The sequence below is a fragment of the Rosa rugosa genome, chromosome 5, assembly GCF_958449725.1.
Source record: "Rosa rugosa chromosome 5, drRosRugo1.1, whole genome shotgun sequence".
Taxonomy (NCBI): domain Eukaryota; kingdom Viridiplantae; phylum Streptophyta; class Magnoliopsida; order Rosales; family Rosaceae; genus Rosa; species Rosa rugosa.
The window spans coordinates 49,317,422-49,339,482 of record NC_084824.1 but is presented as its reverse complement, the minus strand read 5'-3'; the positions used below and the strand labels follow the sequence as shown (position 1 = coordinate 49,339,482).

The 22,061-nt window shown below is 40.0% G+C and overlaps 2 protein-coding genes and 1 pseudogene across 2 annotated transcripts; 1 reads left to right on the top strand and 2 right to left on the bottom strand.

The window, feature by feature from the left end:
- Positions 1-211: 211 nt before the first annotated feature.
- On the bottom strand, positions 212-5,076 carry LOC133712142 (kinesin-like protein KIN-10A). Its single transcript, XM_062138231.1, has 6 exons — positions 4,173-5,076; positions 3,163-3,318; positions 2,966-3,073; positions 2,756-2,866; positions 1,164-2,663; positions 212-692 (listed from the first exon to the last, which is right to left on the bottom strand). The coding sequence occupies exons 1-6, from the start codon at positions 4,800-4,802 to the stop codon at positions 414-416; spliced, it is 2,784 nt and encodes a 927-aa protein (XP_061994215.1). The 5' UTR covers positions 4,803-5,076; the 3' UTR covers positions 212-413.
- A 7,858-nt stretch (positions 5,077-12,934) lies between these two features.
- Positions 12,935-15,857, top strand: LOC133711809 (threonine dehydratase biosynthetic, chloroplastic-like; annotated as a pseudogene).
- Positions 15,858-15,993: 136 nt separating this feature from the next.
- LOC133711061 (plastid-lipid-associated protein 6, chloroplastic) lies at positions 15,994-19,761 on the bottom strand. The gene is made up of 4 exons (XM_062137237.1): positions 19,396-19,761; positions 17,608-17,844; positions 16,498-16,624; positions 15,994-16,390 (listed from the first exon to the last, which is right to left on the bottom strand). The coding sequence occupies exons 1-4, from the start codon at positions 19,663-19,665 to the stop codon at positions 16,176-16,178; spliced, it is 849 nt and encodes a 282-aa protein (XP_061993221.1). The 5' UTR covers positions 19,666-19,761; the 3' UTR covers positions 15,994-16,175.
- Between the last annotated feature and the right edge of the window lie 2,300 nt (positions 19,762-22,061).

Here is a 22,061-nt window from a genome sequence, read left to right as displayed (position 1 = left end):
TTCTACCGTATATTATTGTAGGCATAAGAGGTAGATTAGTAAATGGAGTTTGTCTTTTCACCACTTTTGATTTTAATACGAAAATATCCAACCAACATCTTAGATTATTCAACATTCAACCAATTTCATAAGAAATTAAGAATATTGTGTGATGGATGGCACAAGAGGAATGATAAAGGCATTAAGAGAAAGATCAAGCAGTGCTCTGCTCTGTAAGGCATTAAGAGAATGATACATACAACTGCTACAATCCCAATGAATAAAATCTACAAAGAAGAATTTAATTGAGGTACAAACATGAACCACAACCAAAAGAAACACATACTTATATATTGTGTTTTCAGTACAAAAGTAGTCACAAAAAGAGTGCACTTCTTACAAGTTTACAACCATCACTACAATCAGAGCTACCCCTAGCATCTTCTGACTGTAATAAAAGGAGTAGAACCTAAGTTTGGTGCTACTTTTGGTGTTAAGCAAGTTGTTGGGGTGACTGGTAGTCTGTTCTCCAGTGAGCTCAAGGGGAGAGGAGTCAACGGGAGCTGCTGAGTTGGGCTACATTGCATTCCCTGTGTTCCCTTCAATGGTCTCAAGCAAGCCAAGTATCCATTGGTTTCACCATTGCAAAGGGGAAGCTTAGTCGTCTGTATTGTTGCTTCCTTCTCCCTTGGTACTGCAGCTCCAGTGGGATCCTGCATATATAATACATACAAATATGAATATGCACTCCATACACTGTATTTGAACTTCAAAGTGACCCTGTTAAGACAAAGACAATGATGGTATCTAAATAGTAAGTACAGAGATGATCATAGCTAGTTCATGTCTGTGTTACCATTGATGAGCAATGATGCTCAAGTATTCCATGGAATATATTGAATGTATCAGGAATGTTTGTGTTACCATTGATGAGCAACAGATAAGATTTTCTCCCAGTTCAGTATAGCAAAAACTTCATGTATGAGCATTGGTTGAATGGAAATAGAACTTATATCAAAATTTAAATCACTTGGCAAATAGATAACTGATGAGTTGTGACCTAGCATGCTGCAGGATTTAAATCACTTAGCAAATAGATAACTGATGAGTTGTGACCTAGCATGCTGCAGTGTGTATAGTTCAAAATGAGACTAAAACTCTAAAGAACTTAGAAGCTGACATACCCCAAGCACGAGAAAGTTGAAAGCTTGATTATCTGCACCAAGATAGATTTCAATAAGCTTTCGCAGGTCAGCAAGGCTTGCATCTTTTACAACCCTAAGAGTTGTAATGAACTTCCCTGGATTTTCTTTAGAGGACTCCCATTTCACATACACTTCACAATCTGCATCAGTGCCATCATTTGACTGGTTGTAGTTCTCCTTGGAACCCAATGGCGTCTCATTGTTTTTGTGTACATCTAGTTCTGTCAGTTTCTTTTCATTTTCTGATTCGAATGATGCAAGTGGCTTCAGAGTAGGTGCTGGACTTGTGATGTGTTGAGAGAGCTCTCTGTAGTTTCCACAGAGTGTAAATATGTTCCGGATTCTAACAAGCCTATCGTCTGGTCCTCCCTTGCCATCTTCTTCCCCTACATTTCTGCTTGGCTGATTCAAAGTTGGTGTGTGCTGATAATCATGAGGTAAAGATACCAAGGAGCCCAGACTATAATTACTTTTGAGGTTAGACCTATCAACCATACACACTCTCTTTTCCTCTATAACTTCTTTCTCCACTTCTTCAACATCCACATTCTCCTTACGTTCTTCCTCTTCCATTTCTTCTTCCTCAAAAACAGTGCTGAGGCATACCCTGTCAGCATATTTTGCTGCAAAGGAATCATTATTCTCTGTAGCAATGGCATTTAATTGAGGCTGATTCACAAATCCTTGGACACTATTGCTGTCAGATTGATAAGCCCCAGTTACCCCGCAGTTCACACCTACATATTTCACCACACCAGCAAAAGGTTCTTGATCATCCATGTCCAAATCCATGGACTTCACCATGTCCATTGACTTCATCATCCCGGCACCATCACTGGAATAGATCCCCATCAACCTTTTGGCAAACTGGATTCCATCATTGTCCTTTCTCCCACTCTCCACGCCATTTCCATCACTTGAGCGGCATAGCTCAAACTCAATTTCCTCCAACCGCTTCCTCAACATTTCAACTTCCTGTTGCTGTTGCAATATCCTTTCTTCCATTCTCCTCCTCTCCAATTCAACAAACTCATTGGCCATTCTCTGGCACTCCTCCAACTTCTTTTCCAACTCCTGTTTCAGAGTCTGGGCTACTTCATTCACCTTCAAGTTGATTTCTTCCTCTTTTGCTCCAGATCCCTTCCCTTCCATTGACTGAAGTTTAGCTCTCAATGCAGCAACCTCTTCTTCTTTCTTCAGTAGCTGCTTATGAGCTTCACTTCGCTCCTTTTCTTTCAGCTTGTTCTCCTTTTGTAGTTTCAGGATAAATTCATCCATGGCAGCAATCCTCGATCCTAAAATGACTGCAGATGAATCTTCAGTCCCAGCTTTATCCTTAATTGGCGTATGAGGACCACGGACTATACATTTTGCTTTTGCGCCATATTCAAGGGTGGAGATTGTCTTGTGTATCTCCTTGGGATCTGGGCTTGCACACAGAACCATTAAAATTTTTGTCTTGTCATCCTCAAAAGAGTCCTGTACAGGAAGAACAAAAAACACCTAAATAAAAATTGGAACAACCATTATTTAATCATCAGCGACTGACTATGGCAGGAACGAAGCTTTACCTGTAGAAGCATGGTAAGCTTGCTGTCTCTGAAGGGCACATGTGAATCACCATTTGCAATGGATTCAACCACTCTTTTTAGTGCTATGTTTCCTTGGTTGATCTTTCCAGTCTGTGAGTCCAATGAAAAGCACGCATCAACATATGTTACAATCCCAATAAAACTTTTCATACAATTGGCAGTATAAAGTAAAATCCATCAAGAGATTACCTGCATTTTTGCCTCAAACCCAATTTGTCCAGCTTGCTCAATATTTTCAGAACCAGCCATGTCAACAAGCATCAAGCGCCCACCCACTGTTGGGACATCAAGAATTATCTGTAGAAATTTTAAGCAGATTACATATCCAACTGGTGACAAGACTTAGCAGAGCTATCATATACATGAAAAGTCTAAAAGAATTATACCATGCAATGGCTCCGAGAACTTCTTTCATTGCAAAGGGTACTCTTAACAATCCTTCGCTTCTCCACTTTCTGAATCTCTTTCGAAATTTTTCCAGCTTCATTTCCAGAAATGTAGGTTGCATTCTTTGCCTTCTTTCCCATTACTTCAAGTCTAACCTGCATATACAAAGTAATGCAGAAAGTTGCAACAAAATTAGGGTTCTCCACATACAATGTGGTAAAGACTGTAGTCATACCTCCTAAACTGTATAGTCATACTATTACCAGAGCAAAATTAGTAACCTTTATCATCATACTAAACCCTAATCCTAAAAATTGAAAATACGTGAAACTCTGGTAAAGACTGCAGTCATACCTCCCAAACTGTATAGTCATACTATTACCAGAGCAAAATTAGTAACCTTTATCATCATACTAAAACCTTTATCATCATACTAAACCCTAATCCTAAAAATTTAAAATACGTGAAACTCTGGTAAAGACTGCAGTCATACCACCTAAACTGTATAGTCGTACTATTACCACAGCAAAATTAGTAACCTTTATCATCAAAAGAGATGTATCCTAAAAATTTAAAATACGCGAAACTCTCAAAATTTGATGTATAGAAACCCATTGTTTGCTCAAGGTGGAGCTCAATCTCACATAAATAATGCTAACCATGTTAAGAATAATGCACATATATCCACTGTTAAGCTGAGCTAACACAAGTACACAACCAATACCTACTTACACAGAAAACCCATCTCCAAATCCATACACACAGTTCTAACACAAACACCATTTCACAGAAAACCCATAAACAATCAACAATTCAAGACACAAACAGCCACCCAGAACATGAAACCATCCTAAACCCTAGAACACAAAACCATCCAAAAAAACAAACAGAGACCCAAAACAGTTCTAAACCACATTACACAACCAACACCTCCAAACCCAAACTTACACCCTTAACCAAAAACCCATAAAAAATCAAACCTTTAGATAGACCCAGAACACAAAATTACCTTAGAATTGGAGCCATTTCCTCTAGGCCATCCAAACCCAAACCCACCACCACCATTACTAGACAACAGATCATAAATCTCCTCATTATAAATCTCCAAAACCGTGACCTGCACAAACGTCCCCACACAATCTTCCCCATCACCCAAAATATCCTTCAACGACCTATACACAATCCCTGGTTGCTTGCAGCACCCAAACATGGTGTGACTCTTCCCAGACCCAGTTGGCCCATACATCATAATAGTACATTTCTCCCCCATCTTCACACTATCAATCCTCGACTGCACGAATTTGCTGTAGAAGGCTCCAAGATCGTCGCTTTCGGACTCCGAAACCCCATCTAGGGTGAAATCCCGGTACCCGAAATCGGCCCGGACCCGAATGCTCTGTTTTTGTGGGTTGATTTGGAGGACCTGGGCGGGTGGTTGTGGGTCTTTGGATTCTGGGTAGTCTCGGATCCGGGCGAGGACTTCGACGGGGTGCTCGGCCGGAGATTCTCTTAGGGCTGAGGTGGGGTTGGGGGAAGGGTGGGGTTTCAAGAACTGGAGGCGGTGGCGGGATTGTGGGGTTTTGGTTAGGGTTTGGTGGTGGGTGTGATTGGATTTGGAGGAAGAAGGCGTCGGAGCCATTAAAGATTGAAGCTTTAGGGTTTGATTTGCAGAGAGAGAAGTGAGAAATTGGGGATTTTGAAGAGAGAGAGGAGTGGAATTTGGGAAGGGTTTCTTGGAAAGGAATGGAATTTGAAAATGAGGGGATTTGGGGATTTCTGAAGCGTCTTTGAAACAAAAATATAGCCGTTACGATTTATAACGACTAGTTTCTATGTGGGATCTGTGTTGGGATCGTGGGTCAACTCGGTCCCAGTTTGGGGCAACTCGGTCACTAGCCTTTCAAAAACCATCGTATCTAAGGGTGTTCGGTATTTGGAAGTCGGTAAAGATTTTAGTGATGTACCAAGGGAAAGAATAGAAGAAGCATTGGACTCCTTCACGCATGCTCTATTTGGCTCGAGGGGGATATAGTTTTTTTTTTTTTTTTTTTATCAAGAAGAAACTTCATTAATAATGAACTGGATACAATGAATTTTGGCATCATCTCATACACAGAAATGATCACTGGACTTCACACTGGAACCTCCAAAATGACTGACTGACGGAGCCAAAAAAAGTCTCGACTCAACTATAGACTTAACTTGCACTACAATTAAAAAGCAAAGACAATATGCACAGGAGCAGTAAATCCTTGACACACAACTTTGTCAACACTAACTCACCACTCAGAATCCTCCTGACCTGCCTTTGATCGACCAAGTCTACACTTGTTGTGACTTCGAACCCGACCAAAATGAAATGTTGGACTGTCAGACCTGAGACTAAATTAAACACAAGACCATTGCCACCTGAATGTCAACACCGTCAATCCACAAATACTCCAAATCGCCATCACCTCCGACCCGAGATCAGATAGGAACAATCCCACTAGAAGGCCAAGGATGATTGTCTATGCCAGTATGCCACTGCCAGACATTTTCGCCACCGCTGCTGACCTAACTCCAGAACAGGAACGACCTCTAGACCGCTGAATAGAAGATTGTCTATGCCAAAAATTGCAGTGCACCCGACCCAACAGCTAATACTTAAAACAAAACCTTGATAGTGACTTATTGCTGAAAACAAAACAAAAGAAACCAAACCCTAAAAACTAGTAATAACTGCCACCACCAAGGGCCCAACAAACATTAAACCCGGCCCAACCCCCTTTCGTCCCAGCAAGGGACATCCATGCTGCGTGCCTGGCTGCACCTACCCTCCGATCGCCGGCCATCTCTCCTGCCCTCCATCTTCCCTGTTACGCCAACAAGCAACGCAGCCCCTCCAGACCATCCCTCTCATTTTTGTCGATAATTCCAGCTTTATTAATTTAAGTTTTGGCATCTAACATATTTTGAGCATCTTCAACAATGTAAACTATATTAACTTAAAAAGTACTAAAAAATTGAAATATAGCTATAGGTTTAACAATTTTTCTCTAGCAATACTAGTTATTTCAAATGTTTTATCAACTCATAAATTTCCATCTGGATAAAGGGAAAAGAAAATAGGAGATAGATTAGAGCATCTTTAGCAATGCTAGCCATTTTTAGTCAAATTTTAGTCAAAGTAACTAAAAAATTATTTTAGCCGCCACTTTAAAAATACGCTTGAATCAGTTTTTTCTATTTTAATTTGAAGATAGATTAGACTCGGTCTGAATTAGGTGTATCGTATTAACTATAGTATAGGCACACATGAGTTTTTCTAAAAAATAAAACAAAAGAATAGATACCTATTTTTGCATAGAAGCCAAGTTTTAAAGATTGACTAAATACTGTTTACTCCCTGTACTTATAGAGTCTCGACGTTTCAGTCCCTCACTTTTCAATCTCATCCAGATACTCCCTAAACTCTCTAATTTCACACAATAAGTCATTGTCGTCAACGCTCTGTCAAAAACGCCATTATCTTGCTGACGTGACATCTCTTTCATGCTAAAATGTCTATTTTACCCTCATTGACTTTTTTTTTTTTTTTAAACTCTCTCTCTCTCTCTTCTTTTTACCTCTTCTTCTTCTTGTTCTTCCAGCTCTGTTTATCTCCATCTTCTTCTTCTTGCACAATATATTGATCATAGTGCTAAATGTCAACAAACTTGGCTTAACCTCACTACTTAGTATCTCATTATACACATTTTGAGCTTCACTAAGTCACTAACGATCTTAAACTTGCATGTGTTCAATTTCGCTTCTTTTTTTGGTGGATTGCTTCAATTTCAGAGCTTTAGCTGGGTCCAATTGTGTTGTCGTTTTGATTTCCCCAGTGTCATTTGATTGGAGTTGCAATTCGTTGGGTTGATTCACTCATATTCATATCCTCGTTTTTTTATTTATTTTACTAATGTTTGTTTAGATCAGCTGTTGCCATTTAGCAGAGTTCCATTGCTGTCCTTCTTTAGTTTTGGTGTTGATTTGATTGAGTTCTGTTAGTGCGGTTCAATTGGGTTCAAAATGCTCTGTTTTGCTATTGTTTTCCTTTGAGAGTTAGCCCAGCCAGGTTTTCATTGACCTTAACTTAGAGAGCTAAATATCTAAGTCTTGTTAGTGGCTTCGGTCTTCTCCTAATATTTGTGGGTAACTTGATGCAATGCTGTTTCTTTTCTTTGTTGGATATGGACTCCAAATACAAACAGTGTTTGTATTGATATGAAATCCATGCTTTTGATGATATAAAACGTCGAGTCTTTGTTAGATTTATATGTAAAATAATAACTTGAGAAATTTCATTCCATTTTGGGACTAGGAAAAGAAATTAGTGTGCCTGGTTTTGATTCCTGGTTGCGCCATGGAGGCCCTTCACCTTAGCTCAGTTCAGTCCCCTATTCTCCCACCAAAATGATTTAAATCATTCCCTCCCGGGACCCAAAAGGTTAGCACACGCCGTCCCAACAATCCATTGTTCATCACTGCCACATTGTCCCGACTCCCGACCAACAACTGAGATTTCCGCTGCATCGAGCCTGCTGTCAAAACTAGTAATGAATTTCTGTATATTCAAGCACACTTACAACTGAATTACAAACTTGCTCTTATAGAGCTCCTACAAGATTATAATATTAGCATTGTAGCTGGAAAGTTCACATTTACATCCTGTCAAGATGAGTGTGATCTAGTTGATGTGAGGCTGGAAAGGTTAGTGGCTACAGCTCACTTAACACTCCCCCTCAAGTTGGGGAATAGATGTCTCGCATACCCAACTTGTCTAGTGAGCTGTGGAACACTTTTCCAGAAACTGCTTTGGTCAGGATATCTGCAAGTTGATCTTCAGTACGCACATGTGGCATATTAATGGTTTCTGACTCCAACTTCTCCTTGATGAAATGTCGATCCGCTTCAACATGTTTTGTTCTATCATGTTGAACTGGATTGTGTGCTATATCAATGGCTGCTTTATTGTCACAATACAAATTCATAGCATACTTGGGTTTGAACCCCAAGTCTTTCATCAAATGACGAAGCCATAACATTTCGCATACTCCATGAGCCATTCCTCTGTACTCAGCTTCTGCACTGGATCTAGCAACCACTTTTTGCTTCTTGCTTCTCCACATGACCAAGTTACCTCCCACAAAAGTAAAGTAACCTGAAGTAGACCTTCTATCAGTGATAGAACCAGCCCAATCTGCATCTGTGTATCCAGCTATGTCTGTGTGGTTATTCTTGGAAAACATGATCCCTTTACCGGGATTTGTCTTCAAATACCTCAGAATTCTATGTACTGCTTCCATGTGATCTTCACTTGGTGCATGCATGAATTGGCTTACAACACTTACAGCATATGCAATATCAGGTCGGGTGTGTGAGAGATAAATGAGCTTGCCTACTAACCTTTGATATCTCTCTTTGTTAGTAGGCACTTGGTCTGGATATTCTGCTAATTTGTGATTTTGCTCCATCGGTGTATCTGCTGGTCTACATGCTAGTAAACCGGTCTCTATCAGTAAGTCAACCACATACTTCCTTTGAGATAGGGCAATGCCTTCTTTTGATCTAGCCACCTCAATTCCCAAGAAGTATTTCAGTCCTCCAAGATCTTTCATCTCAAAAACAGATGATAGATGTGCTTCTAGTTTCTTGACTTCTTCCGGGTCATTACCTGTCACAATCATATCATCAACATAAATGATAAGTGCAGTAAGTTTATCTTTCCTGTGCTTCAGAAACAGTGTATGGTCAGAGTTGCTTTGTTTGTAACCAAACTGTTTCATAGATTGGCTGAATCTTCCAAACCATGCCCTGGGGGACTGTTTTAGTCCATAAAAGGACTTTTTCAACTTGCACACCATTCCTGCTTGTGAAGGTAGAGAATAGCCAGGAGGTAGATCCATGTAGACTTCTTCCTTCAAGTCTCCATGTAGGAAGGCATTCTTTACATCAAACTGCTTCAGAGGCCAGTCTAGGTTAGCCGCTAATGACAGTAGTACTCGAACGGTATTCATCTTGGCCACTGGTGCAAAAGTTTCTTGATAGTCAATACCATATGTCTGAGTATACCCTTTTGCAACCAACCTGGCTTTGTATCTATCCAGTGTACCATCAGCTCCGTACTTCAATGTATAGATCCATCTGCATCCTACAGCTCTCTTTCCTGCGGGTTTTGGCACTAGTTCCCATGTGTTATTCTTTTGCAAGGCTTCCATTTCATCTTCCATAGCTTTAGTCCACTTAGGATTTGCTAGAGCATCCTGCACTTTATTTGGAATGATAATAGCAGATAAATGAAATACAAAGGACGCATATGACTTGGATAACCTATGGGATGACATGTAATTGCTTATGGGATATTTGGCCTTGGCTTTAGGATCTGGTTCATATTGAACCTTTGGTTGACCTCTATTTTTCCGAAATGGCAATTTATGAACCCCTATGATGTCACTTGATTCTATTTCAGTATTAGGCACAGAATTTACATTATCATGGCATTCAAACACAGGGTTATTAATTACCTCTGGATCATCCTCAGGGAGCATTGGTGTTGATGGGGTAGTAGAAGGGGAAGAAATATCTCTCACTGCTGATTCTGGAGTTGGTAGCTGATTTCCATGTTCAGCGATTCTAGAATCTGTTTCTGATGTCGGTGGTTGCTCCTTTCAGTATTTCCATGCTCAATTCTGGTTTCTCCAGTATTTCCCTGCTCTTGGATGTCCATGGGTTCCAAGGGTGGACACAACCTTGAAGACTGCTCTTCCTCAATATCATTCTCCCCCTGAAGAGTAGTCTTCGGGGAAAAATGTAGATCATGTTCATGGAATGTAACATCCATGGAAACATAGGTACGTTTAGTAGTTGGACTATAGCACCGATATCCCTTTTGAGTGGTAGCATAACCAATAAAGATACACTTTTCAGCACAAGCATCCAACTTAGTCCTCTGGTTTCGATGGATATGTACATAAGCCACACAACCAAAAATCTTTGGATCAAGGGCATGGGTAGGTGGTAAAGGTAAATGACTGGCAAGAGCTTGAATTGGTGTTTGTGGTGGTGGACTGGTTTCCTTAGCTGTAGACTTAAGGGCTTGCGTAGGAAGTCTATTTATGAGGTAAGCAGTAGTTAGGATGGCATCACCCCAAAAAGATTCTGGCATATGAACTCCGATCAACATGGAGCGAGCAACGTCAAGAATGTGGCGGTTCTTTCTTTCCGCCACACCGTTTTGTTGAGGAGTTTGAGGACATGTGGTCTGATGAATGATGCCATGGGTAGCTAGATACTGGTGAAAGAGATGGTTCACATATTCTCCACCATTATCTGAACGAAAGACTTTAATAGGTGTTTGGAACTGAGTTTGGATCATGGCATGAAAAGTCTGAAAAACTGGAAAAACATCACTTTTATTTCGCAGCAAGTAGATCCAACTCATCCTGGTGCAATCATCGACAAATAAAACAAACCATTTCATTCCAGAGGGCGTTGGTGGACAAGGCCCCCAGACATCGGAGTGAACAAGATCAAATGGGGCAATACTTTTATTTGAGCTCAACGGATAGCTGACACGGTGACTCTTGCCTAAAATGCAAGTGTTGCATTTAAAGTCGGATGGTTTATTATGCTGAAACAATAAAGGGAAGAGAGTTTGAAGATAACCGAATGATGGATGTCCCAATCTCTTATGCCATAACCAGATCTGTTCTTCATTTGTGGAAGTTCTTTTCTGAATCTGATGAACTTCACTTACACGATGATTGCCAGCAGTGGTCATCTCCATGTAGTATAATCCCCCCTTCTCAATACCCCGCCCAATGGTTTCCCCTGTGAGGATGTCCTGAAATATACAACACCAAGGGTAAAGAATTACACAACAATAAAATTGTTTGGTTATCTGTTTGACAGACAAGAGATTATGAGATAGGGATGGAACAAGTAAAACAGTATCAAGGGTAATGGAGTCTGTAAGAGTGACAGACCCAGAGCCTGTAATTGGATAGGAATCGCCATTGGCATTAGTTACGCCAGACCGGCGAACTGGAGTTAAATGGTGAATATTGCTAGAGTTATTAGTCATATGGTCCGTTGCACCTGAATCAATTATCCACATATCTTTCCAATTAAAGTCAGAAACACTAGACAGAGAGGAACTCAGTGTACCTGAATTAGTCATGGAACCGAAGGCAGGGTCACCAATGTAATTACCTTCAGTTGGTTTTTCCGGAGCTGGTGAGGCAATCGGAAGGGCCGCCTTAGGTTTGCCGTTGGGCCGATATCCTATTGCCTCCTTCGCTTGGATTTCTTTTCGACGGGCAATATGCGCATCCCACCATTCTGGATAACCTTTCAATTGAAAACAATTATCCACAATATGCTTCAGAGACTTACAATGAGTGCATTTCATTAGTCCTGGAGTTGGTGCTTTCCAAGAGTAGGCAGATGACGAAGACTGGGAATTACGAACATGTGGTGGTCGGTATTGAGTATGCATGGCAGATCCTTCGTACTTTGCGTCAGATATCATCTTTTGGAGTACTTACTAAGTAAAGAGAAGAGAAATCGGATCCTTGGGTGTTGCCTATCGCACAACCTGTCGGTAACTCCTTTTAATGTAGCCAGGTAGTAGAGGAACGATTTTGGCGGAGCTCAGCTCACTTGTTTAGCAGGGGACGAGACCCTTTGCTAGCACTTCTCGTATCCAATCAGCCTAGACACCACATTAATTGGATGGACCTATGTGGTTGAGCAAGTAAGCTCGACGTTACAAGGATAAAATTTCTAATCTAATTTACCTTTTACTTTTTCTTTTAAGACGAAGAGGAAGACAAGTGAGGGTTTCTTCTTGGATTCTCCTCTGCGAGATGCTCCTCTGCGAGATTCTCATCTGTCGGATCTTCTCCGCGAGATTCTCTCCTTTTTGTTTTTTTTTTTCTTTCTTCTCCCCCTTTTTCGAGAAAGCCTTCCCCTTTTTTTTTGTTTTTTTTTCTTGTCTCCAGACAAAGCTGGCAGCACGCCTCCTCCCCCTTTTCTTTTTTTTTTAAAGGAGTCTCATGAGTGCCTTTTTAAAGTTGAGTTTTAAAGAAAGAGGACGTGCTGTCCCTTTCTTCTTTTTTTTTTCTGCTTTTGAGAGAGTTGGAGAGGACGTGCTGTCCCTTTCTTCTTTTCTTCTTCTGCTTTTGAGAGAGTTGGAGAGGACGTGCTGAGAGAGTTGTTTTTTTTTTTTTTTTTTTCTCTCTCTCTTCTTCTCCTCCCTTTTTCGAGACCAGCCCTCGTCTCTCTCTCCTTTCTTTTCTTCTTTCTTCTGTCAGCTGAAACTGAAGTGGAATTGCAGATCGGAGAATGGAGCTGCTGCTGTGGTGGAGTGGAAGGCTGCGGTGGAGCTGCTGCTGCGGTGGGGCTGCTGCTGCGGTGGAGCTGCTACTGCGGTGGAGTGGAAGGCGCGGTTCGATCGGAGATGCTGCAGATCGGGTTTCGTTGGTGGGATCGTGTCGTCGATCGAGTAGAAGGAGGAGGGCGTTGGCTTTGCAGGGCTGCGTTGGAGACCCGTGTGCTGGGCGGAGTAGTGCAGCGTGACGGGTATCGGTGGAACTGCGCTGCGGTGGAGCTGCTTGGATCAGCTCTGTTCGCCAAATCTGATGGCACCGGCGATGATTCTTCTCGGCGACAGGTTGTCCGGCGTCTGGATGGGTGCAGGTCGGGCTTGCCCAAGCAGCGGAGCCAGCTGCTGTTCGGTTCACGGCAATGGAAACAGCATCAAGGTACTTTGATTGTCTTCCCAAGTATAGTATGGGTACTGGGTATATGGAAGAACAGAATTTGGGATTAGTAAGTTGGGTATTTTCTGGTATGGATTGGTATTTTCTGGGTAAAAAATGAAGAAACACAGTTCTTCTTTGTCTGGTGCTGGTATGGTTTAGAGTTTCTGGTGCTGGATATAGTGAAGAACAGAATTGGTAATGGGTAAGATGAAGAAACAAGGTTCTTCTCTTGATATTTCTGGCAGCGGAATATGGGTATGGGTAATCTAGATTTCTAGAGGTGGGTATCGGTCTCAAGAGCAAAAATGCTCTGATACCATGTCAAAACTAGTAATGAATTTCTGTATATTCAAGCACACTTACAACTGAATTACAAACCTGCTCTTATAGAGCTCCTACAAGATTATAATATCAGCATTGTAGCTGGAAAGTTCACATTTACATCCTGTCAAGATGAGTGTGATCTAGTTGATGTGAGGCTGGAAAGGTTAGTGGCTACAGCTCACTTAACACCTGCCTCACCTCCTGACTCCGTCATCGCCTCCCAATCGGTTCTCTACTAGTTCGTTACAGTATGAACAAGGTTTCCTTGGGGCAGTACGTACCTGACCGTACAGTTGCTAATGGAAACAACGACATCGTTGACGCTCTAGGATCTTTGACAAACATATTGAATTCAAAAGTGTATGACGTGGCAATTGAATCACCTTTGGAGCTGGCAACCAAGCTATCCGAGCGGTTGGGAGTGAACGTTTGGCTCAAAAGGGAAGATTTGCAGCCGGTGTTTTCGTTCAATCTTCGTGGAGCTTATAATATGATGGCTAAGATTCCAAGGGAACAATTGGACAGACCGACAGAGGGGTTATATGCTCGTCGGCTGGGAACCATGCGCAAGCTAGGAGTTGCATTGTCCTCCAAGAAATTGGGTGGCAATGCAGTCATTGCAATGCCTGTAACTACACCAGAAATTAAGTGGCAATCTGTTAAGAGATTGGGAGCCACAGTTGTACTTATAGGTGATTCCTACGATGAGGCTCAAGCTTATGATAAGAAGCGAGCTAAGGAGGAGGGGCGGAGCTTCATACCTCCTTTTGATCACCCAAACATTATTATGGGTCAGGGAACAGTAGGAATGGAGGTTAAGCGTCAAACAAAAGAGCCATTGCATGCAATTTTTGTGCCGGTGGGGGGTGGTGGCTTAATAGCTGGTATTGCTGCATACGTTAAGAGGCAGTCTCCAGAGGTAAAGATTATTGGTGTGGAGCCCCTCGGATGCGAATGCAATGGCATTATCCTTGCATCACGGAGAGAGAATAATGTTGGACCAAGTTGGAGGTTTTGCAGATGGTGTAGCAGTGAAAGAGGTGGGTGAAGAAACCTTTCGGATATGCAAAGAATTGATAGATGGTGTAGTTCTCGTGAGTCGTGACGCCATCTGTGGTTCAATAAAGGATATGTTTGAGGAGACTAGAAGCATTTTAGAACCGCTGAAGCATACTGCAAGTATTCTGGTCTTAAAGGAGAAAATGTTGTTGCAATTACCAGCGGGGCGAATATGAACTTTGATAAACTGAGAATGGTGATGACTGAACTTGCAAATGTTGGTCGGCAACAAGAGGCTGTACTCGCAAAAGTTATGCCAGAGGTGCCTGGGAGCTGATCGTCCCAATGAATATTAGTGAATTCAAATACAGATATAAGTCTATAACTCTGATAAAAAGGCTGTCGTACTGTACAGTGTTGGTGTGCACACAGCTTCTGAACTTGAAGCAATGCAAGAGCGCATGGAGTCTTCTCAACTGAAAACGATCAATCTCACAAAAAGTGACTTGGTTAAAGATCACTTGCGTTACTTGATGGGGGGCAGAATAAATGTTGAAAATGAGGTTCTTTGTCGCTTTGTCTTCCCAGAAAGGCCTGGTGCTTTGATGAAGTTCTTGGACACCTTTAGTCCACGTTGGAACATTAGTTTGTTCCACTACCGCGGACAGGGTGAGACTGGGGCAAATGTCTTGGTTGGAATCCAAGTTTCCAAGAGCGAGATTGATGAGTTCCATTCTCGTGCCAATTCACTTGGGTATGACTATGTAGTAGTGACCAATGATACAGACTTCGAGCTTTTGATGCATTGATAAGGACCAGCTGTTACAGATTCCTGAGTAAGGAAAGGGAGTCAGACTTGCTATGTTCTGTATTTTTTTTTTTTCTTTTGGAAAATATCATATCTACTTCCCCAACTTTAATGCTTTATTATCTTTTGGAACTTAAAGTGGTGGCGTTTGAATGCAAAGTGGTGGCGTTTCACATTTCTCCGATCAGTGTAATCTAAATTTCCTAGTTTTATTTCTATAAAAAGAAAGAAACCATCTCAAACTTGCCCAACTGAATCAAAAGCGTATTGAAACTATACAATGTAAACCCAAAACCAATTCTTTTGTTTTCATTCAAATACCCAATCACCCATTTAAGCTCTTCCTCATTCCTACAAGCTTTAATAAGCTAAAGCCTTGAGTGGTCATCTCTGCCGGCCCGAAAAGCTTCTCCCTCACAAGCCTATCCAGCATTGAAACGAAGCAGCTCATGTCATGCTTATAGGGTTTCCTCCTCGAAACCCAGAAGAAGAATCTCAAAGCCGAGTCTGTGTTTCTGTGAGTCTGAATAATCTTCAACATGTGATAGGTTCTGATATTGTGGATCAGACCCAAAAGCTCTGAGCTTTTTTCCCATTTAGGGTCACTCAAAATGTCACAAATTTTGGAGACCAAGTTTGGGAAAGGGTTTGGGGACGAGTGGCAGAACTGAGTGAAAAGTTTAAGGAGTATCTGGGTGAAATTAAAAAGTGAGGAACTGAAACGTCAAGACCCTATAAGAATAAGAAGTAAACAGTATTTAGTCCTTTAAAGAGAGTGCAGGCTTACACAGCCCATAAAAATTCTTGATGGTTTTTGGCGCTAGATAACAAGCAGAAACTATTTATATGAACAATTGTAGCTACTGAATTGTTCTCGTCTCTATCCTATACATATACGTTAGCAAAGGAAATGCAGATAAGAGTGACAAATAAGATTCACCGTATGGATGACAAATTTACAAGTATACACTGCTCTTGGAATTTCTCTCCAGCTGTGTTCATGCATATACAATCAAAACGGTAAGGGACCCCAAAGAACATGTGAGATAAATAGTTGGTGATACAGTGGCCTTGAAAGAGAAACTACCAGGACTCAAGCAATCACAAAAACCCTTAGCTCATCTCTATCTCCTCTAGTGATTCGGGTATCGGTATCAACATAGGTTACTTCAAATTCACCACTGCCAGGGTTAGATGATGGCCTTAGTCCATCAGGTATCCTAGGAATCTCTAATGGAGGAAGTTGTGATAAGCTTCCAGTTGTCTTTACAGTGGTTTTGTCGAATTTGATCTTAACCCTTGCGGTGCCTGTTATCATTATGAGGGGAAACTGTATCAGTGAACTTCATTTGTTTACGACATGCATGAGTTGTTATATAAATCAAAAAGACAATGAGACATGAGTTCACAAGTACCTATGAGTTCAAATTTGTGGGCTAAAGTGGCAGTTACATCAATAGGCGGCAGGGGCCATGGAGCACCTAGTTGAACCTCCACTATGTTATCAAAGTCTTTGCTTACGATGTCAATCCGTTGAAATACCTACTCACAGAACATATAGCACATTTAGATGACAGAAAATGATAAATCAGTATTCTATAAGTATGATTGCTTAACTAAGTTAAGTTAACCAACATCACAAGAATATCAATTTTAGTTCCCATAGATATCCAAGTTTTCAAAAGTAGATTTTTAAATGCCTCACATCCAACTGTTCAATTATATATATATATATGGTACTATTTGATCTACTTGGCCAAGGGGGTATGGAACAAACTTTATTTGTTTCAAAGGAGCTATTCCAGACTTGTCCTCCCTTACTAGGGTATCGATAAAGGATAGTTGCTAAAACTAGAAAAGAAAGGCAGGCTGAAATTGATTTCCCTGGAAATCTTCTGCTTCTGCAATATAATTAATGAGTGCAGGACCTCTGTATATTTCGAATCCGGTTACTCTAGAAGTTTATGACTTTTTATCTTGCAAGATTTCTGGCGTAGTTACTGCTTTTTGTAGCTGAGCTTTGGAGCCTTTCTCTGTTAGTAAAGAAAAGATTTACTACTTTCTTGGTACCATGAACCAATCTTGCTCTATCATATACGGAAGGGGAAAAATGAATCTCTATACTAGTTAACACTGGAAACCATCAATTTTTAAAGAATTGCTGGAGGAAGTTTGAACTAATGCTACAAATTGGAAAAGGTCTAAAAGAGATAGTGGGGCATCAGCTTTTCTAGACAGTATTCTGCAGCGGTTCTCATCAAGTTGTAAGTATAAACTTTGTTCTTTTGTTTCTGATGCATGTCATTGCATTTTGTTCACTAATGAAGATTAATCATCATATAGATATACTGACATCTGCGATGCTAGAAACCCATATTTCGCATGGAATTATACCTAAACTGAGTATCCTGTATCCTGGTTTGTAGTCTTATGAACTTTTAAACTCAAAAGGCTAAGGGTAAAATAACCTTTCAAATGGTGTTTTTGTATCATCGTTTCAAGATATTATAGGTTTGGGACCATACCTGGCCGAGACTAATTGGGAGGAGCCTTCCAATGGGAGGCCCAGGGCGGCTCCCGCCAAGAGTACGAGAAGAAAATGCACTGCTATATACCAGTTTCCATCTCCCTTGCAGTTTATCAAGATCAGTTGAGAGATCCACTGGGCCTCCAGCAGCTTCAAGCTCCTTGGCAGCAGCATCTGCCTTTCGTAGATCATCTTCACTCGCTGCAAGACCATTATTTAGCCCGGCAACAGCACTCTGCACCAAATTGACCCAAAAGTTAGGAGTTATTAGAATTATTATTGCTGTAAATTAAGATGAACAATTAAGTATGTATAAACAAAGACCAGAACCACCACAAGCCCACACGTGCACCTTCACATTATACATGACTACCATAAACTCTCTTCAACAAGTTTAAAGATGGATATTTGCCATTGTAGAGGTGAAACCTGATTTGATTAAGCTTTGCAGATAGAACACATAATAGTAAATTTGCAAATCAATATCATTCTTGTGATCGACTTTACAAGAAGAGTTCAAAAAACTGAACTATGCCACAGCAAGAAAGAAGATCACAAAAATGATCATTATATAAGAGAAAACTGAAAACCGTATCAATCAAGCCCATGACCATTGAGTTCTTTTAGGCCATACTTTCCAAGTCTCACTTTTAGAGAGGTAGAAACGTGTTGTGTGTTGAAGCATTTTACTTTCAAGAGCTCTTACTGAATCCTACAACACTACCAGCAGCCTTCAATTCCTCCTTCAGCATATTCAATTCACAATTTTTAAATCACAAACATTAAGATTGGTGCCCTCCAATCATAAATCAATCTTCGACCACAATCTATAGAATGAAGAGAACAGAAGTAGAAACCACAAAAATAAATCTGTTTAGCACCCGCATGGAATACACTCAGGTAATTCACACAGATTTTGAAAGGCCTGATCATAGATAATTTCCAGGGTTGTCTTTGTCTCAATCTATGCTATGAAATGACCAACACCCAATTCTTACTAATTTGAGGGGTGGTAGATAGGGAACCTAACAATACCAAATAGAGAAGCCTCGCTTATTGACTGTTCACAGTAATCAAGTCTGACTTACCATACTGTTGTACTTTCCATGGATCTGATTCCATCTACCAAGTACCAACTGTAACGTACTCGGTTCAAAACCTACCTATAATTTGTTTTGCTAGCAAGTGAGACTCATAGTAACAACTTGTTAAATACCAATGATTAACTGGAAACACAGAGTTAGCTTATTCCATGCTCCGAGTGGGTCTGAGATTGCTTGTAAGTTACGGCCACTTATAAATGCAGCATACTTGTGTATATCTATGGCATATCTAAGTTACAGATAATCTGAATTCATAGAAGTAATTTCACATGAGATCCATTTACAAAATAATTAATCAACCTCAGTCCTACATTCAACCATATGCAGCAGAAACTTGAACCTAATGAGATAGCTACTACCCAAATGTAGAATAAGTTTCACCTCCTTGATTTCAATCTGAAAGAAACTAAATTGGTTTACCCGACTCAATATCAAAAGAGCATAATTCACTCATCTCAGTTTCAATACCAAACCAAACAATCAAAAAGCATCAAATTCATTAAGCAACAGTACCACTCAATCAAAAATCACAACTTGCAAACGCAATTCAACCAAGAACAGTGCTTTAAAAGTAACCCATTACCCAAAACGCAAAAGTAAACACCTTTACAACATATTCAATACAATACGATCAAAGCAAAGCTAAATTACTATATGGGCAAGTTGAAACTTCAACAACTCACCAATAACTTGAGCTTTAACGGCGATCTTCCCAGAGACGTGACGTCATCCACGGCGCCTTTAGCCGCACTAGAAACATCGTCCACAGCACCAGAGACGCCGTCAACAGCAGCTCTGGTAGTCAGAGCAAAGCTTTGTCTGCGGTGGCTGTTCTTCAAACCGAAACGACCTCGTTTTGGGTTGCCCGCAACAAGACACGTGGTGCAAGAAGAAGAAGAAGAAGAGGGGGAGACAGTGGGTAGAGTACAAGGAAGACAGGTTAGAGAAGCCATGGCAGAGGTTGAAGGTCTGGTTTTTCTTTGTGTCTTGTCGTATGGGGGGGTTGGGAGTTTTATGTTGTCACGGGGTGATTGAATTGGTGGTTTGTGTGCGTTCGCGCGTTTCTATAGTCTTCTAGTAAATTTTTCAACACTTTTGGGGCGGTTTGCTGTGTGGAATGTACGTACTGAAAAGATCGATGAGACGTTTTGGCCGACATCTATAACGGTTCATAATTATTCTCTATCTTGTTAACTGATTTTCTTCTTTTCTTTTAAGATATACTAGCATTTCTCTACACAGGTAGAAAGTTATTATTATTTTAAAAAAAAATTAAAAAAAAATAGTTGATTATTGCAGAGAAAAGAAAATGGGAGAGAGAAAAGTGGGTTGTGAGTATTTTTTTTTACTTTTTTTAATAAAAATACATTTTGTAAGTGTCTTAATTATCCTTATGATTTAATTAATTCTCAAAGTTTATTAATCTTCTAGGGTCAATTCTGTCCAAATTTTAGATTTTGGCTAACAAAGCCTCTTCTCTTAATAATAGTATAGATATATATATATATATATATATATATATATATATACTTTCAAAAAAAAAAAAAAAAAAAAAATATATATATATATATATATACAGATCTTATCCAGAGCAGAGCTCCGCTTTGAAAATTAACGTGTGAAGTTCGAGTTTTTGGTCGCATATCCACATCTCGACCGTTCAGTTTTTAGGTACTAGTGTATAGATCGTCTCTGCAAATTTTCAGCCAAAATGATGATCATTAAGACATTGATAATTGCCTTAAAACTAGTACGGTTCAGGTTGACAAATTCAGTCCGTCCATTGGTTTAAGCGAGTTAGATTCCTTAACAATCATCAATTTGGCTGAAAATTTGCAGAGATGATCTATACACTAGTACCTAAAAACTGAACGGTCGAGATGTGGATATGCGACCGAAAAGTGACCCAAAACTCGAACTTCACACATTAATTTCAAAGTGGAGCTCCGCTCTAGATAAAATCTGTATATATATATATATATATATATATATATATATATATATATATATATATATATATGTTGACTTTCATAGCTCAATTTTAGTTATAGACTTATAGTGTGGTGCTAAACTGCTGGTGGAAGATTGTAGGTTCAAGACACGTCAAGTTTTAAACTAATTTTTAAATTGAGTTTGAGCTTTTTGTTTAAATTTGACTAAGACGGTTCCTTATTTCAACTGAAAAGTCTAAAATCAAATCGATGTTAGTCGTGTTAGAAAGAAAAAAAATATATCATTTGAGTTTGACCAAAATTTGAGCTCGTTAAAAAAATATTTAAGTAACTACATTACTTGGGCAATCAACATTTTACATACTTTGAAGTTTGAATGTCAGCGAAACAGTAGTAATGTTAGTGGGTGAGGTGGCATCATGGGCCCCCACGCGGCTCCATTCCAACCCCAAATAAGGGGTCAATACCTATGTCAAAATCTATACAACGATAAGCACAAGAATATCTGTAAAAGCATCTCTCACGGTAGGTTATAAAGCCATTTTTAGTCTAAAAGGTTCTCTCACGGTAAGCTATTTTCCAGATGAGGTATCTAAAACTATATACCTTTTGACAAGGTATTGAAAAAAAAAAAATCATAGCATAAAACAACTTACCTCATAACCATGACATTAGATAACATAGCTCTAGAACAGATAACTAATAAATGACATAGGTATGAGGCATCTAAAATTTTATACATTTTGACAAGGTATTGAAAAAAACTCATGGCATGTTTTATATACCTCTTAGCCATGAACATCGCTAAATGTCATACATTTGTAATCGGTAACCAATGAAACTCATAGCATAAAAAATAAATCAATAGGCATTAAAGTTTTAGAATTTGAAAGTCATACCTACTACATTTTTTTTAATCGTCACCTGAAAGTCAGGTGTTTTACCCAACTCCTCAAGTTATCATGGGTATGTTAGCTGTGGTATAGACTATAGACGTATAGTCGAACAAACCTATATACAAACTAAATTTTCAATAACATTTCATCGAATACATTGAGTGCACCGCACATAGCATAAAGCTACTAGATAGCCATAAGGATACCATTGCCCAGCTTCAATCCTTGATGATGGGTAATGGAGAATTAATATAACTTCTCGAGATAGCTTAGGCATGAAATATGCAATGCATGAGCTCTTTATCAACATTAAGGAAGCCTTATCAGTTGTAAAAATCTTAGAGAGTATGCCATGCTGTCGATGTTAAAAAAAATTTACTATATACTAAATCTCAGTGCACTGTTCCTAAGGGACGGAAAGGACGGCTAAGTCCTCGATTTACCTTTTTTTACGGCTCTGCCATTGGCGTCTGAAGAGACCGTTCTGCCCTCCTTTGAGAT